The sequence below is a fragment of the Taudactylus pleione genome, unplaced genomic scaffold (assembly GCF_031769625.1).
Source record: "Taudactylus pleione unplaced genomic scaffold, aTauple2 ptg000102l, whole genome shotgun sequence".
Classification (NCBI taxonomy): Eukaryota; Metazoa; Chordata; class Amphibia; order Anura; family Myobatrachidae; genus Taudactylus; species Taudactylus pleione.
Window position 1 is genome coordinate 4987433 of NW_028284504.1, and position 16791 is coordinate 5004223.

Genomic DNA, 16791 nt, shown 5'->3' on the forward strand with positions numbered 1-16791 from the left:
CTTTAACGAATCAAGCAGGGAGGAGTTGGGGGATTCAAGTGAGGGCTCGGAGGGCCACATGTGACCACAGGGCTGCCTGTTGTTCATCACTGTGTTATAAAATAATATACAAGATGCATGTAACTAAATCAGGTGCATGTAACTGAAAATCATTACAAATATATTTCGGTGTTGGCTTACTCATTACATTTATCAGTATCCTGTCTTGTACTCATACACAATGCAACAGCAGGAGTGTGTGTCTGGGTGTGGGCTCCCTAGCACACTGTTACACCTATAAATATAAATACACACAGTAAACGGGGTGTCTCCCGCGTCTCCATGGGAACAGAAAGCTCCGCCCCTCACCGACATCCAGGAAGTGGGAAAGGCTTCCCTGCGGCTCTGTGTGACACAGCCGGGGTCTGGGAGCGGGAGGCACCGTCATGACATGTATAGGATAGGGAATGTGACTGGGGTAAGTACTGCACATGCGGCAGATGGGCACAGAGACCGGGAATAAGGAAGACACCACAGCGGAAACAGTCACAGCAGGTGCTGGGGGGGATACAGTGACCGAGCACACGGGGAGAACATTACCCTGCAGCAGGTAGGACCCTGCGCCCTATACCTGTTACACAAGGGAAGGGGGGTGTTTTGTTACATAGGGGGTGTTTGTTTTTGCATCTTCCAGTTTGCTGTAAATTACCACGATCTCTGCATGATTGTGCTATGTTGTCCTCTGCCCTCTCAGCACTGCTGTTATGTGTGTCGGGGTTACATGGCATGGATGATGGTTCCCCTCTTACGTACCAATTCCAGTAGCAATAATAATAGTACAGATGGATTGGCCACTCAAACATTCACTTTAAAAAAAAAAAAAAGTATAATTCAAGTCAGGTATGAAGTTATTATTTAATTTCTCTGCCTTCTGTAGACCTTTTTTTATCATCATTATTATTTTTTTAAACGGAGATTCATTTTACAATAATATCTTTTACTTGGTCCAATCGGCTTGTCGTATAGCTACACTGTAGGGAGAGGGCAGGCTGCTTGTCGTATAGCTACACTGTAGGGAGAGGGCAGGCTGCTTGTCGTATAGCTACACTGTAGGGAGAGGGCAGGCTGCTTGTCGTATAGCTACACTGTAGGGAGAGGGCAGGCTGGTTGTTACTGTGCATTCACTTTTTTTTTTTTTTTTTTTTTTACATTTTAAGGGGTATTTATATTCATATAGTGTCAGCAATTTCATACAGTCGTATATTTGCTTATGATCAAATGTCAACATACAAGCAGTGTAATATCAAATGTATATTTTTAAAGAACTTTAAACTAAAAAAAATAAATCAGAACTCTATTGAGATCTTATTATAGCTTATAAATATATTGAGAAATGAAGTGCAAACAGTGCATATGGGAGGTGGGGATGAAGCCAAGTCTTTGGGTATGGTGACCGGCTAGGTAGGCCAGGGCTCCCATACTATGGCAGGGCACAGAGAGACAAGATGGGTAGTGAGCAGGTCCCCCTATTCTAAGGGTCAGTGCTGCCACTAGCAGTCCTAGAAACACAGCAGCTCTAGCCCTGTGCAACAGAAGTGCTGTTGGCAGCTTTAGTTGTTTGTTCTGCGTGACATTTATTTTTCCTCTGCCAGGTGCAGAGGGTAGATCTAGACTTGTTATTTAGATTAGGTGGTTACCATTCGATTACCCATATAGCAAAAATGCATCTGCTTCAAATTGTTTAATTAAATGGAGTACAAGTAACTCTCTTCTCCTCAGCCTAACTGGGTCTCTGTCACTAAGTCATTTCTGTATCTTATGGTGCATACATATGGTCAGATGAACGATTTTACCAAAGATTTGAATGATTTTTGACTGCATTAAAATGAATGGGATCGTCCAAGTCTGACTGCAAACACATTCGATGTCAGATATCGTTATCTGACCATCGGGAACGCGCATCGTTCATCGTTCCGGCATTTCAGATATGTCAGATTTTCCTTCAGCTATGATTGATTTTTTGAATCGTTATCGTTAAGATCTGAAGAAAAATCTGACCGCGTGTATGCACCATTAGATGTTTCTATTCCTTAGGTGTGTGTGTGTGTATATGTGTATGTATGTGTATATATATATATATATATATATATATATATATAATATATATATATATATATATATATATTATTTTTTTTTATTTTACATGGTGGGATTTGTAGTGTTATAGGTTTCACATAGATACTGTCGTGAGTGATGAGATTAGATGCATCAACAGTAGCAGGGAGTTCCTGAAACTTTATTTTTTTTAAAGCAATAGATACCTAGAACATAGGTTCTCAAACTCGTTCCACAGGACCCCAAACAGTGCATGTCTTCCAGGTCTCCCCACAGAATCACAAGTGAAATAATTATCTCCACCTGTAGATCTATTAAAATGTATCAGTGAGTAATGAATGCACCTGCTGGGTGACCTGGAAAACGTGACCTGTGTGGGGTCCTGAGGACCGAGTTTGAGAACTACTGACCTAGAAGCTACAATATCATATATCTAATAATAACAATATCACACCCCAGTCAGCCAGTTTAACAACCAAATACCAAAAGGGACAGAGCATTTCTTAGTTAAGCTTGCTTTATTAACAAAATCAATATTTTAACATGGGTACTATATTAGAGAATCTGGATCACAGTAATGTAATATGGTTTAGTGTGGTCAGAATTCTATTGCGGTAAACTGCCTTGGATATAATAAAAATTAACAATCTTGTATTAAAACTTAAGGTGCTTACACACTAGATGATATTTTGCACGATCTGCCCGATGCTGACGAATCGGAAAGACAAATCGTGAGTATCCATTCATGATAACTATGCCAATGTGGGTACCCGCAGGTCGTACGTTGTATCTTCAGTTCTTGCCTACAGCAGGTAAGATCTGCCAATCTCGTACACAACGCACTGGAAATCGTTAAGGACGCACAATAGATCATTGGTCAGATTGGACACTTTTCAGCTCCATATCGTGTCCTGGAGTGCAGGGGAGAGTTCAAGGGAAATCGTTCATGATATCTCATCGTGAGCACATCGTCTAGTGTGCAGGCACTTAAAGAAGAACAAATTCAGAAAATGTTTGGTGTGTGTCGCATTTGCTGTTTGTGCTCTATGATGTGGAAAAAAGCTCCCACCCATTTTACACTGGCCAAATAACCCGTGTTATTGCTGTGTCAACTCGGGTCGCGGCTCAGTGGAAAAGGGGCCAGGGTTGGACTCAACCTGGGTAGCGAACAGGGTTGAACATGGGAACGACCGTGTTACCATGAAGTGTGAATGGGTGACGCAGGTCCTGTTAACACCCTATGGAGAGCCGGCGCTTGGAGATGATGTAATCTCCAAGCGCCGGCAGAGAAGCGGCTCCGGCAATAACCCGGATCAAGCCTGCAGTGAAATACGTGTTCAGTGACGTGGGCTGGACCCGGTCATTCGATGTAAAAGGGGTATTATAGTGCCAGGGCCAGTCACACCATTAATAATTGTGCAGGTTTGCCATGATCTCTGTAATCATGTTAGCAGTCAGTTGGGGGAGATGTATTAATGAAAACAATAAGACAAGAAAGCCGATAATACTCTCTATATAACTGATCCCTGATCTGTGAATGTTACTTCTGCCCCAGGGAGCTTCCTTCTATATTAATAAATGGAAATGTATTAGAGGGAAGATGTAATTAGTTTATCACACACATATGGATAGTGTTCTCAGCTGACAGACGTATTGTCCCCTGGCTCTGTTCTACCTGCGTCATTTCTCTGCACTCCCCAATTAACCTTATTAGTGACAGAGACACCATGTTCAATGCTCAACTAATGAGATAATCAGAGATATACATCATCTGTGAAACAGCCCATCCACCTCCTCTTTACTTCAGAAGAGAAACGCTGTGTTGCAGGCTGACATCTATGTGTTGCGTGTATCTGTACTACAAGGGTTGCATAGCCTAATATCTAATTCTTTACGTATTCCTAACCTCTTTGACATAGTCAATATGACACTCGGCATCCGTCACTACTGCTGTATGTTACGGTAATAGGGTATGTGCCAGGGGCAGTTGAACAGAGGAATGGGCCCGTGTACAGTCTCCGTGCGGTTGCCCCCTCTTCCGACAGTGCAATTCCTGGGCATACTGTCACTGCAGAAAAGTCTAGTGTATGTGCGCAGATCCAATCCACTTTTTTCTGTGACTTTAGTACTACAGGGCTTTTGGGAAAATAGTGGCCTCACCGATCTGCCAGTGACTTCTACAGTGCCGACTGAGAGGTAAGTCTTGTGAATGAGTGCACGTTGTGTGCTGTGGGGTCCCTTTCACCAATTATAGGCACTCCCATGGTTTATGCACACTGGCATTTTGTACCATATAAAATGTGTTATGCAACAGCTGGAGAGCAATAGGTCATCTATTGGTGCGTACACACTAGACGATATGCTCCCTGAGCGATATCGTCTAGTGTGTTCCCGGCAGGGTGTGCTCAATGTCGTTCATGACATTGAGCACACCCGCTGAACGATATCATTAACGATATCGTTCAGCGCCGGGCTCTCTCCCCCATTCCGTAACATGCAGCAACCATGACGACATCGTCAGGTTGGCCTGCATGTTATCCCGATGAACGATGATGACGAACGACCCGCGGGAACGCGCGTCGTCGTTATCGCTCTTGTGTAAAAAGTGGACGACTGAACGATAACGATATCGTTATCGTTCAGTCATCCACTTTATTCGCCCAGTGTGTACCCACCATATGTCTGCTCTAGAATTTGCTATAGGAATTGCAGCCCTATTTATAGCATGTTTTGGCTTAAGCATTTTAGTATACAGTAAATATGATGGATGGGTTAATTCACCAGCAGGATATGATGGCTTTCTTATTACTATCTAATGTTATCTCCTTGTTCCCTGCAGGCATTGACTCCCTTCATTCTCCACAATGGATGACTCGCTTACACGTCACAACAGTGGCTTGATGCCGTATTTGGTGGCTGCTTCTCAGATCCTGGGGGTGGCGGTACTAGCGATCACAGGATCATGGCTATCTCAGTATAGAGGGGGATTTTCCTGGGACGGACCAGAGCAATTCAACGTCCATCCAATTTGCATGGTGCTGGGAATGGTTTTCTTGTGTGGGGATGGTGAGTACATGTGTCAAAGTATCAAACAGGGTAAAAGAATGGTGCACTGGGTTACTTTACTTCCTTGTAGTGGATTATAGTTATTATTGATGGTTAGAGACTGTGCATTAACTGCAGTGCTCTTGCAGTGTGTATGTGTTCACATGTCCTTGGTGGCTAAACGGCTTTTTCACCTGTGCCAGTACTTTGACCCAGAGGAGTTACACATGATACAGTGCAGGAATATAGCAATGGGTCTGGCATTCTGGAAGACGGTTCGGGCAGTGTGCATAGTGTAAGAGTGCATTGCCCTTATTACTTGGTGTATGTAATGAATTACTTGTGCATGAACATTAGAGTTGCAGTTTCAAATTATATGTATAGGGTGGGTAACAAGGTGTGTAGTTAAAGTATATGTGTCTGCTGGTGCTCTTTCACTGCTTGTTGTATATTAGTACAGCAGAAAGGAAACCCAATGTAGTACAAAGTAATAGATCAGTGTGGTACTACACTGGATTAGCACAGCTGCACCGATTTCCACTGGTACTGGTCGTTGTCTGTACTCAGAGCCGTAACTAGACTTTTTGGTGCCCTGTGCCAGAAAGAGCATTGGCGCCCCCCTCATTTTTCAAAGGGACATAATGCACCCAAAAAAGGGCCATGGCTTCATGGGGAAGGGCCAGGGAAGAGATAGGAGAGGCCAGGAGATGCTGGGGATGAAATCAGAGGAAGCTACAAGTGAGAATGATAATTAACAGAAATTTGACAGGCCCAAACAGCGCCCCCTGCCCTGTGCGATGGCATCGGCCGCACTACCCTAGCTACGGCCCTATCTGTTCTCATTGTATTTGGTGGTTTACAAAATCTCCATCTAATTGCATATTTATTGCTGATAATTGTACAATTTACAGGTCATTAAAACCTTTTTTTTTTGAAAGCCTACATATAGTTGTAATTTTACAGGTAAAATGGTATTCTTGTCAAAAACCTGATGTGTTCAATATTTTAACTTTGTAACTCCCTCGGTTTCCTTGGTAAAATATATTACTTAGTGTTTTATGGTCCAAAGCATACAGTACATTGTTTTGTTGAAATAATCTTTGATATAAAAGGAATGCAAGTGCTTACCTTATTTCTAGAGTCCTGTTTTAAGGTAACTGAGTACAATAAAGTCATCTATCTTCCCCCTTCAATAACCTGTGACCAATCGGATCAACAGAATGGTCACAGCAGCAGAAGAGCAGTGTGTGATCTTGTGTTCGGGAGGAACCTATCCTATAGTGTAGGGATGGGGATTCTCAGGCCCTGGAGCCGTATAAAGCCCCTGGAATCATTTGGTGTGGCCCTCTGAGCTTTTTTCTGCTAGCCTCATCTGGCTAGCAGAGTGCCTAGATTGGCAGCCTGAATCTATGCAGCAGTGCCGTCTGGAGCGTCCTTAGGAAGCTTCAGACAGTCACACCGTTGCCCTTACAGCTCCCCGTAGCATCCTCAGGATGCTGCGGGCATTGCTGTAGTCACCGGCGATTGTGGTACTGCCCCCATGTGACATCACATGGAGGGGCGTGGCCTGCATTGGGCACGCAAATAATGTTATATATATATCTATATCTATATCTCGGACAAAAAAAGGTTCCCCACCCCTGCTATAGTGTGAGTGAGTAAGGCAGCGGTTCCTAAACTCTGTCCTCAAGGCACCCTAACAGTATAGGTTTTAAGGATATCCATGCTTGATCACATGTGACGGAGGGGTCTACGTACTAAGCCTTGGAGAGAGGTAAAGTACCAACCTCTCAGCTCCTAACTGTCACTTTACAGACTGTCCTTCGTACAAGGACCCTTAATTAGTACCACAGTCATTTTGATTTAACCCACCTGTACTCAACCATGGATATCTCTAAAACCTGAACTGTTGGGGTGCCTTGAGGACTGCATTTGGGCACCTCTAGAGTAAGGACATAGCTGCATGTGACTAGGGAAGTTTCATTAAGGGGAGTGGAGGCAAGCGGGAAGTTATGTATGCAGCTAAATACTGAAGGGACAGGGTCCTCAAGCAGCACAGTGTAGTGATGTGAGAATTATTTCAAAGTGGTACTATATGCAGCTCTCTTTAATTTACATTCATACAGAGCGGTGGGTAGGTGATTTGGAGAGTGGCGGTTTGGGCAAAATGAAAAAAATATATATATTCTCTTGCTCCTTTGTGACATATTACTACTACTGAATCAGGTTGGTACGGTATTGCAAAACTGGACATGGGCAGCTTTGCAATTCTGTCATTGTAAATATACAAATGCAGCAGACGTTGTCTGACACCCCTTGCTGCATTTGCGATCCCAGCGCTGCGACCGAGGTCACAGGCTGTGATCGCCATCGGTGGTCGTGATGGTGGATGCAGGCAGCCAGCGTAGTAAGCCTTAGCTTACTCAGACTGGCCAGCTTGCGAGGCCAGGAAACTGCGTCGGTCAAAACAGTCCCTGGTCTTGCCACTCCCGAAAAACTGGGCGGACACTCCCCCCGTTTCCGGGAACGGCGGCCAACCCCGCACAGCCCCTTAAATAACTCTGCTTGTCAGAGGCATAGAAGGGGTGGTGTGCTATAACGCAGCACCCATTCTACACACTGGCAGAACAGGTCCTGCGCACTTGTGTGCAATGCTGAGTCAGCCCCAAAGTATCCTTTCCTAATATATTTTACTCGTGTCTTTATATATGCAGCACCTTCTTTGTTTGTAGAAGTATCCCTTTACCACTATGCCCAGAATTCAGTGCTATGTGCCTAGATTTTCTTTTTCCTTTGAATGACTTCTAGAACGGTGTGACTGATGTGATTATTATTGTTACGCTTCAATAAAGAAATTTGTTAGGAAAAAAAAAGCTTCATAAAAACGGTTGTACATTCCTTACTAAAGAATTCACCTAATTGTTCTCCACCACTTAGTTTTGCCTTCTCATGTAGTTCGTGCATACAGCCTGAGGCCAATTCCAGACACTGTCACCCCCCCTCCCCCTTTCCCAAGCAGGATCCGCAACCAAACCCACAATACAATTAATCTAATTTTAGTGAACTAAAATCTGTAGAGGGCAGCTTCAGGCACTTGCTACAGGTGATCACCCTGACATTATTTATATTTCACAGAAACTAGGCATTCAGTTTCCTAACCCCAATGACTTTTTTTGCTTGGAAGCTTATGTCCTATCTTCACCCTCACCCATTGCCATGTACTGGACTAGCTTCTATCCTTCCCACGTAGGCTCCATACTATGGCTCTGAGTATGAACATGAATTTCTGTGTGACATGGCCACACACCCTGCTTCATGTGGGTCTCAAGGAGAAACCGAAGTAGTGGCAATAGCCTCCTATGAGAGGCTAGGTACACCAGGAGTCTGTATTCTCTGTCATGCAAGGTTAATGTTTAGTGTTTTTATAACAGGGACACAGAACTTGGATAAGCTTATACTCTGCAGTAACTTATAGCATTATCCTAAACCTATTTTGTTCATACAGCACTGTTGGTGTATCGAGTGTTCAGACACGAGACCAAGAAGGCAACCAAGATCCTCCATGGAGCATTACACCTTTTGGCACTGATCATCTCTGTTGTTGGTAGGTGTCAAATACTCTTGTATGGTGAAGTTTTTTTTTAATGCGGATGTTTTATGATTACAGGATTAATGCCCACCCCACTATGTTGTAACAATAGACCTCATTTCTACTGGTGTCCACCCTTTCTCTGAAGTCAAACTACAGAAGCAGGCTTCATGAGCCTGTAGAGCTCCAACTGTCCCAGCATGGCCTGAGATTTTGGGAGCCCTACACACATTCTATAACTAAATAGATACTGGATGATGTTTTCCATATCTTTCAAAGAGTCCCCCATTTTACCATCAGCTACACCACTTGTTCATCTGCACCATTGCTCATTTTGAAATATTACCACGGTTTATTGTAGGCATGGCAACAGTTATTAAAATGTAGCGTACGGCACACAGCCTCAGCTGCTCACTGCAGACACTCGGCCTGCCACCTGCCTCTCAGCTGCGAGTGGATTAATCCAGCGGAAGCTCATCTCTGCAACCACACAGAAACCTGTTAGTGGGTGGATCCCCCTCACAGGCCTGGAGCCATCAATACAGACAGACTGTTGGACCTGAAATAGAGGCCTCCAGCTGCCGAACTACATTAAGCACTTTAAGCTAAGTACCAGTCTATTCTGTTCCCATCAGGCATCCTGGCCACCTGGAGAGCTGTAGATGTACCCCTCCTGATTCTCTGGTCATCGTAACAACATAGTCTACACTGATAACCCACAGACCTTCAATTTATCCCTGCACGGCCACCTGTGGAGATTTTTGGGGTTCTCATATTATTTACGACCTACCAGCAGATAGGAAACAGTGAGCTGATAACAGCCCCCCCTTTTTACTCCTTGGGTTCAACTGACCGCTCTCTAGCAGATTCTGCCCCCCACGACATCACCCTCCACCCCCAATGGCTCTCTGCTACTGAGATAAATATTTCTACAATTTGAATCAATGACCCCCTGGGAGTGCTGAGGTAGTGCCCTCCTGTGGTTCTTCTCTCTATAAAGGCCTCTCAGCTCAATTCTGTGCATACCTGCAGACCCCCCACTATCTCGGGCCTCCTGTCACTGTTCAACTAGGCTCAAAAGTCCCCCCGACCATTTCACTGTCCCTTTACGACTGACTACTCCCGCCAACACCATGAACAGGTCAAACGTTAATATTAGAAAACGAGTGGGTGGTGATATTGCCCAACATTTTTCTAAGGGTGACAAGTCCTTAGCAACAGCCGACCCTCCTTCCCCCAGTCTATCCCAGGTGAAAAGGAGAAGATTCACCTTCCCCAGCCCTATCCACCAAAGAGGACATTATGGCACTGCGACCCTTATCACAGACTTTAAAGAATCTCTAGAAACCAAACTTGATAAAGCCGTTTCGTCCATCGAATAAACTCTCCTCGTTATATACCAGAACCTCTAAATTAGAATCCCGTCAAGACGCCTTTCAAAAATCCCAAAACGAGATCCCTAGGGACATTGATCTCACAGTTCAGGACCTTGCCGATCTCCGTACTAAAAATGAGGACCTAGAGAATCGAGGAAAAAAAAACAATCTCCATATAAGAAACATCCCAGAATCAGTGTCCCCGGATAATCTAGAGACTTATCTCCACAAAGTGTTCTCCTTCGTTCTCCCTGACCTAAGCCCTCATCAGCTACCCCTGGAAAGGGCCCATTGAGCCCTTAAACCCAAACCCAGAGATGGTGAACCCCCAAGGGACGTCGTCATGCACTTCCTAACCTTCGAGGATAAGAGAGTCTTGGCCCCGACACATGCAAAGCCTGATATTCTATATGACAATATCAAACTTCAATTCTTCCAAGACCTAGCCCCCATTGCAATTCTGAAGCGCAGAGAACTTCAAGACCTGACGAGAGCACTGCGTGCGCGGAGGGTCAGCTATTGCTGGGGTTTCCCCTTCAAACTATTGGTTGACTTCAACGGTAAAACAATCATTAGAGATCCTAAAGAAGACAGACTTTCTCTCCCACTTAAAAGATTCTGGCCCTCCTCTGACCACGCCAGAGGACATATAAGGCAATCAAGGTTACATGCTGCTTTTCTTCCCTACCTAGGCTTATCTACGATAATTGGAAACTTTTCTGAGAAGCTTCCAACTCTGATAGGGACTGACTCCCCACTGTCACTGGACTCTTACTTTGGCCGTGAGTCCCTGCACTGACGGCCATTTCATATCCTTTTTTTTTTTTTTTTTTTTTCAGTCATGTCACTCTATATTCTGATACTTGCAGCTGTTTTAACCGTTCTACTGTTTTATTGTATTACAATTTGGGTATATTTTCATTCTATGTAACTGTATCTTCATCAGTTTGATTCCTTAGGGGCTACTGGAATGTTATGCCCACTGTCGCGCGTGCAGTACTGGCCTGCTCTTAACGCATTTCTAGGAACCCCCAACGAACCTTTCAGACTGTTTATGCAAGTTATGTTTTGTAATATTTGCACATGCTACTTGTACTAAACTTGTTCATTTACTATGTTCATTTAAATGTAATGAACGATTTTTTTAGAACTACGTCACCTGGGCCTTTTTTACTTTTTCCTCCACCCCCCTTCTAACAACCCACAGTGACACCGCTGCAATGCTTATTAGGTCTTCTCACTTGATTCTCTCTTATTGCCCAACCACAAATGGAGGGCCACAGCTCTCTGACACTCTCACTTCCTTCTTCTGTACAAACTCAGTACCTTCCTCTATATGCAATTATTTTCCTTCTAATCAACTCTAACTAGTCCCCTCCCCTCCACGGTAGTTCGGACTATCCTCCCTACTACCTTCCTCAACTGTATAGTCATGAATTCCATATGTTTCTTCCTCTGCTGGACATGGGGAATTCCCACCTGCTTCTCTTCCCCCTATCTTCCATGCTCTTAATTCCCTCCCATTTTCCTTTTTTTTTTTTTTTTCTTTTACTATCTTTGCCTCTGTCCCCCAGCGAGACGGGGATTTCTTATCTATACTTCTACCTATGCTGATTATTGCACTCTACCCAAATGTCGCTGACCTTTGCTTCCCTTAACACTAAAGGTGCATACACACACAACAATTTTTTTAACGATTATCGTTAAACTATATCATTTAACGATAATCGTTTGTAAAAATCGTTCACTTTCTGTGTCAAACGATGAACGATTTTCGTTCATTCACGTTTGTAGTTCAGTCAGACTTGTCAACTCAACGATTTTCAGTAAGGGAATATGCAAAAATCGTTTGTAGTTCTAAAAAAATCGTTCATTACATTTAAATGAACATAGTAAATGAACAAGTTTAGTAAACTATTTTAGTTCATTTTTTCAAGGTAGAAAATCGTTCATTAACTAAATCGTTTGTGTGTGTGTATGCACCTTTTGGGTTTAAATACCCCTCAAAAGCGTTCATCGCTTTTTCGAACCATGCGAGACCTCAATGCTGGGATTATCCTGGTTTAGGAAACCCGCTTTAAAGCGCAATCACACCCCTCGCTACATTCTAAGTGTTTCCCCACCGCGTACTACTCTTCTAGCCAATCCAAACACAATGGAGTGGTGATACTGATCAATAGCAAAATTCCTTTCTCCCTGCACACGGTACACACAGACTAAGATGGGAGGTATATTATTTTGATGGGCAAATTAGGCAATCTAGAATGCACAGTCGCTAATATAAACATTGCGTGCCTCCCTTCACCCTCCAAGTCACTAAAATGTGCCTTATGGAATGCACGCTCTGTCTGCAACAAACTTAACATCCATCCATGACCTCTTTATTTCAACTAACCTCAACCCTCTGGCAATAACAGAAACATGGCTAACACAATCAGACACTGTCTCCCCTGCTGCACTTTCACATGGTAACCTACACTTCTCACACACCTCCAGGCCTAGCAATTGTAAAGGAGGTGGGGTAGGAATATTACTCTCCCAATCTTTCACATTCACAGTTCTCCCACAGGTACCTTCACTTACATTTACATCATTTGAAGTACATTCTATCAGGACTTTCACCCCTTTCTCTCTGCGAGTTGCTGCTATCTATCGCCCGCCTGGGCCACTGCAACAATTTCTGGAACATTTTTCAGCCTGGCTCCCTCACTTCCTATTTTCAGACATCTCCACCATCCATTATGGGTGATTTCAATATCCCCATTGACAGTCCACAATCTCCTCATGCCTCCAAACTACACTCTCTAACCTCCTCTCTTGGCCTCTCCCCATGGACTGACTCCTCTACTCATAAGGAGGGCCACTGCCTTGATCTTTTATTTACCAGACTATGCTCAGTTTCTGATTTCACTAATGCTCCTTTCCCTCTCTCAGATCACAATCTTATCACCTGCACACTTTCCTCCATTACATCAACCTCAATGTCCGTGAAATCAACCAAACCTCCTAAAACCCGCAGAAATATTAATGCAATTAGCTTTCAACAACTATCTACCTCTCTACAACAACTCTCACCAATTTCTGCACTCTTCTCCTGAGACTGCTGCATCACACCTAAACCAGATTCTAGTAAAAGCCCTCAATGAAGTAGCTCCAGCTACCCATCACACACCACGTAGACTTAGACATCAACCATGGCATTCTAACTTAACAAGGCATCTACAAAAACTCTCACGTAAAGTAGAACGTCAGTGGAGAAAGTCTCGCACTCCACATGATTTCCTCACATATAAGTCTATCTATAACTCTTATCGTACTGCTCTGGACACTGCCAAGCAAACATATTTCCAATCTCTTATCTCTGCTCAAGCCTCTAACCCCAAGCGACTTTTTAATACATTTAAACTGCTTCTTACCCGTCCCTCCCCCAAGCCACCTGCTACTATCTGTGCACAAGATCTTGCCTCCTATTTCAAGGACAAGATTGATAATATCCTAAATGAAATGTTATTCTCTTTCTCAGCTAGTGACCTACGTAATTCCCTACCTGAACCCTCTGGCACATTCTCTTCATTTGACCCCACAAATGAAGATTAAGTATCTACACTCTTCTCATCCTCCTACTCTATTACCTCTCCTCTAGATCCTATACCCTCACAAATTAGTAAAGCTCTGTCTCCTGTGCTTATCCCAACCCTAACTAAAATCTGTAATCTCTCTTTCTACTGGCATCTTTCCATCACTGTTCAAGCATGCAGGGATTACTCCCATTCTGAAAAAACAAAATTCTGACCCTAACACTCTCTCAAATTACTGTCCTATCTCCCAGCTCCCATGCCCCTCCAAGCTACTGGAGAGACTTGTCTACACCCGCCTCACACACTTTAACACCCACAACTTATTGGACCCACTTCAGTCTGGCTTTCGTTCCCAGCACTCCACAGAGACCGCACTGACTAAGGTAGTAAATGATTTGGTCACTGCCAAGGCTAAAGGCCATTACTCACTCCAAATTCTTCTAGATCTCTCTGCTGCTTTTGACACTGTTGACCACTCTCTTCTCGTACAAACATTACAATCCTTAGGTCTTAAGGACACAGCTTTTTCTTGGTTCTCTTCCTACCTATCTGATCGCTCTTTTTCTGTTCGTTCTTCTGATTCTGCCTCCTCTTTGCTACCTCTATCAGTTGGAGTACCGCAAGGCTCTGTCTTAGGTCCTTTGCTATTCTCAATCTATACCACCTCTCTTGCCAAACTAATCCGCTCTTTTGGATTTCAGTACCATCTGTATGCGGATGATACTCAAATCTACCTATCCTCTCCAGATTTATCACCATCTCTATTGGTCCGTGTCACTGAATGTATTTCTGCCATTTCATCTTGGATGTATTCTCGCTACCTGAACCTTAATATTTCTAAAACAGAATTAATTATATTTCCACCGGCCAATAACAGTTACCAATCTGATCTCTTTATCACTGTTGATAACTCAACAATCCACCCCACCCCACAAGCTCGCTGCCTTGGTGTCATCCTTGATTCTGAACTGTTCTTTGTTCCCCACATTTAACCTGTCTCAAAATCATGTTACATACATCTAAAAAGCATATACAAAATTTGACCATATCTCACACAAGACACTGCAAAAACTCTAATCCATGCACTCATTATTTCCCGCATTGACTATTGCAATAGTCTCCTTACTGGTCTTCCCAAAAACAGGCTATCGCCATTACAATCCATTATGAATGCAGCTGCGAGGCTTATCTTCCTTGCCAAACGTTCATCGTCTGCTACCCCGCTCTGTCAGTCCCTCCATTGGTTGCCGGTTTTTTACCGTATTCAATACAAAATACTGTTACTTACACATAAGGCCATTAACCGAATTACACCAACATACATCTCTTCACTCATCTCAAAATATCTCCCAACCCGACCTCTCCGCTCAGCACAAGATCTGCGTTTCTCATCCCCGCGCATTACTTGCTCCCATTTACGGTTACAGCACTTTATTCGGGCTGCACCCACTCTATGGAATGCCTTACCACGCACAATAAGACTTACCTCTAGTCTTCAATCCTTCAAGCGTTCCCTGAAAACTCACCTCTTCAGACAAGCTTATCAGATTCCAGAACTGACCACATAACCTTCATAGCTTCCATGTCTTATTACATCCCCTCACAGTCTACACATAACCTCACATATTGTCTTTCCTTCACATACTCCTGACATTTGGCCGACATTCCTGTGTGACTGGATCATGCAGCCCACCAAGAAACTCTGCATTCTGGCCGGACCAAATTGCAATATATATAGCACCTATTCTTGTGTATCAATGCCTATTTCCCTATAGATTGTAAGCTTGCAAGCAGGGCCCTCTTACCTCTATGTCTGTCTGTTATTACCCTGTTTTGTTCTATATATGTTTCCAATTGTAAAGCGCAACGGAATATGCTGCGCTATATAAGCAACTGTTAATAAATAAATAAAATAATATATATGTACCCAACTCAGGCCAGTCATTTTTCAGTTCCGTCTTCTCTAAAATAAACAAATATAGGATGGGCAGCCTCATTATTGGGGAAGACTTCAATGCAGCTCTTAACTACGAACTTGATAAAGGTCCAGTCCCTAACAATATAGGTCCTGTCCAATAACTCGCTCTCTAAACAAACCTCCGCGAATCGGGTCTAATCGATACATGGTGAGCTCTCAACCCCTCGTCCAGAGATTTTACTTTTTTCTCGATACCCCACCAGTCTTATTCGAGGATAGATCTTATTCTATGTTACACTCCAGCTTCCAAACACCTCGTCGACTCCTATATTGTTTCCAACTCTTGGTCGGACCACTCTATTGTCACCGCATCTTTCAATTTTTATTTTTTTGATGTTCCATCCTCACGACCCTCGTGGCATTTAAACGCAACTCTACTTACCATCCCAAAATTTCAGGAAAGTGTAAGATATGCCCTCGAGGACTACTTCTCTTTAAACAATGACCCCACTTGCACCCCTTTGGTGTGGGAGGCGCATAAAGCTGTTATCCCCGGGCACATTATTAGTTCTGCTTCCTTTAGGAATAGAGAGCGTATATCCCAAACAACATCTCTGACCGAAGAGGTTCAACGCCTTGAAATCGCTCATAAATGTAAGCCCTCCCGTTCTTTATATACCCAATTGACATCCGCCAGGACAGCCCTCAACGCCCTTTACGCTGAAAAGACTGAGCAAGCCTTACGCTGACTTAACCAAAAACTGTATGAACAAAAAACAACAAAGTTGACTCCCTACTAGTCAATAGATTGAAAGCCCGGAAAGCCAGGACTGCTATACCAGCATTAAAAGACTATCATGGTACTAGCCACTATAATCCAATTACTATCAATTCTCTATTTAAAAATTATTACAAACGCCTCTACACTCTACCTCCACCCACTAACACGGACACCTCATTTGCGGACTATTTGGCTCCCTGTAATCTACCCCAAATCGATGCCGCTACCTCTACTGCTCTAAATGACCCTATCTCTGCAGAAATTGTCTCTGCCCTCAAAATACAAAAATCTTCAAAATCACCCGACTCCGATGGACTTCCAATGTCCTATTATTATAAAACTTTTCAAACCTCCCTGATACCCTATATAACTGTGGCTTTCAATTGCATCCTGGAAGGCTCCTCATTTCA

The 16791-nt window shown here is 43.5% G+C and overlaps 1 protein-coding gene across 2 annotated transcripts in view; it reads left to right on the forward strand.

Moving 5' to 3' along the window:
* The first annotated feature begins 305 nt into the window (after positions 1–305).
* Positions 306–16791, forward strand: part of CYB561 (cytochrome b561) — a 32351-nt gene continuing 15865 nt past the window's right edge. The window contains exons 1-3 of one of the 2 annotated variants that reach the window (XM_088470695.1): positions 306–457; positions 4934–5160; positions 8645–8743. In XM_088470695.1, coding sequence (XP_088326821.1) covers positions 4959–5160; positions 8645–8743 — 301 coding nt within the window. In that variant the 5' untranslated portion in view covers positions 306–457; positions 4934–4958. Of the gene's footprint in view, positions 590–4933; positions 5161–8644; positions 8744–16791 lie in introns of both variants that reach the window. The other variant, XM_088470693.1, reaches the window with a different exon arrangement.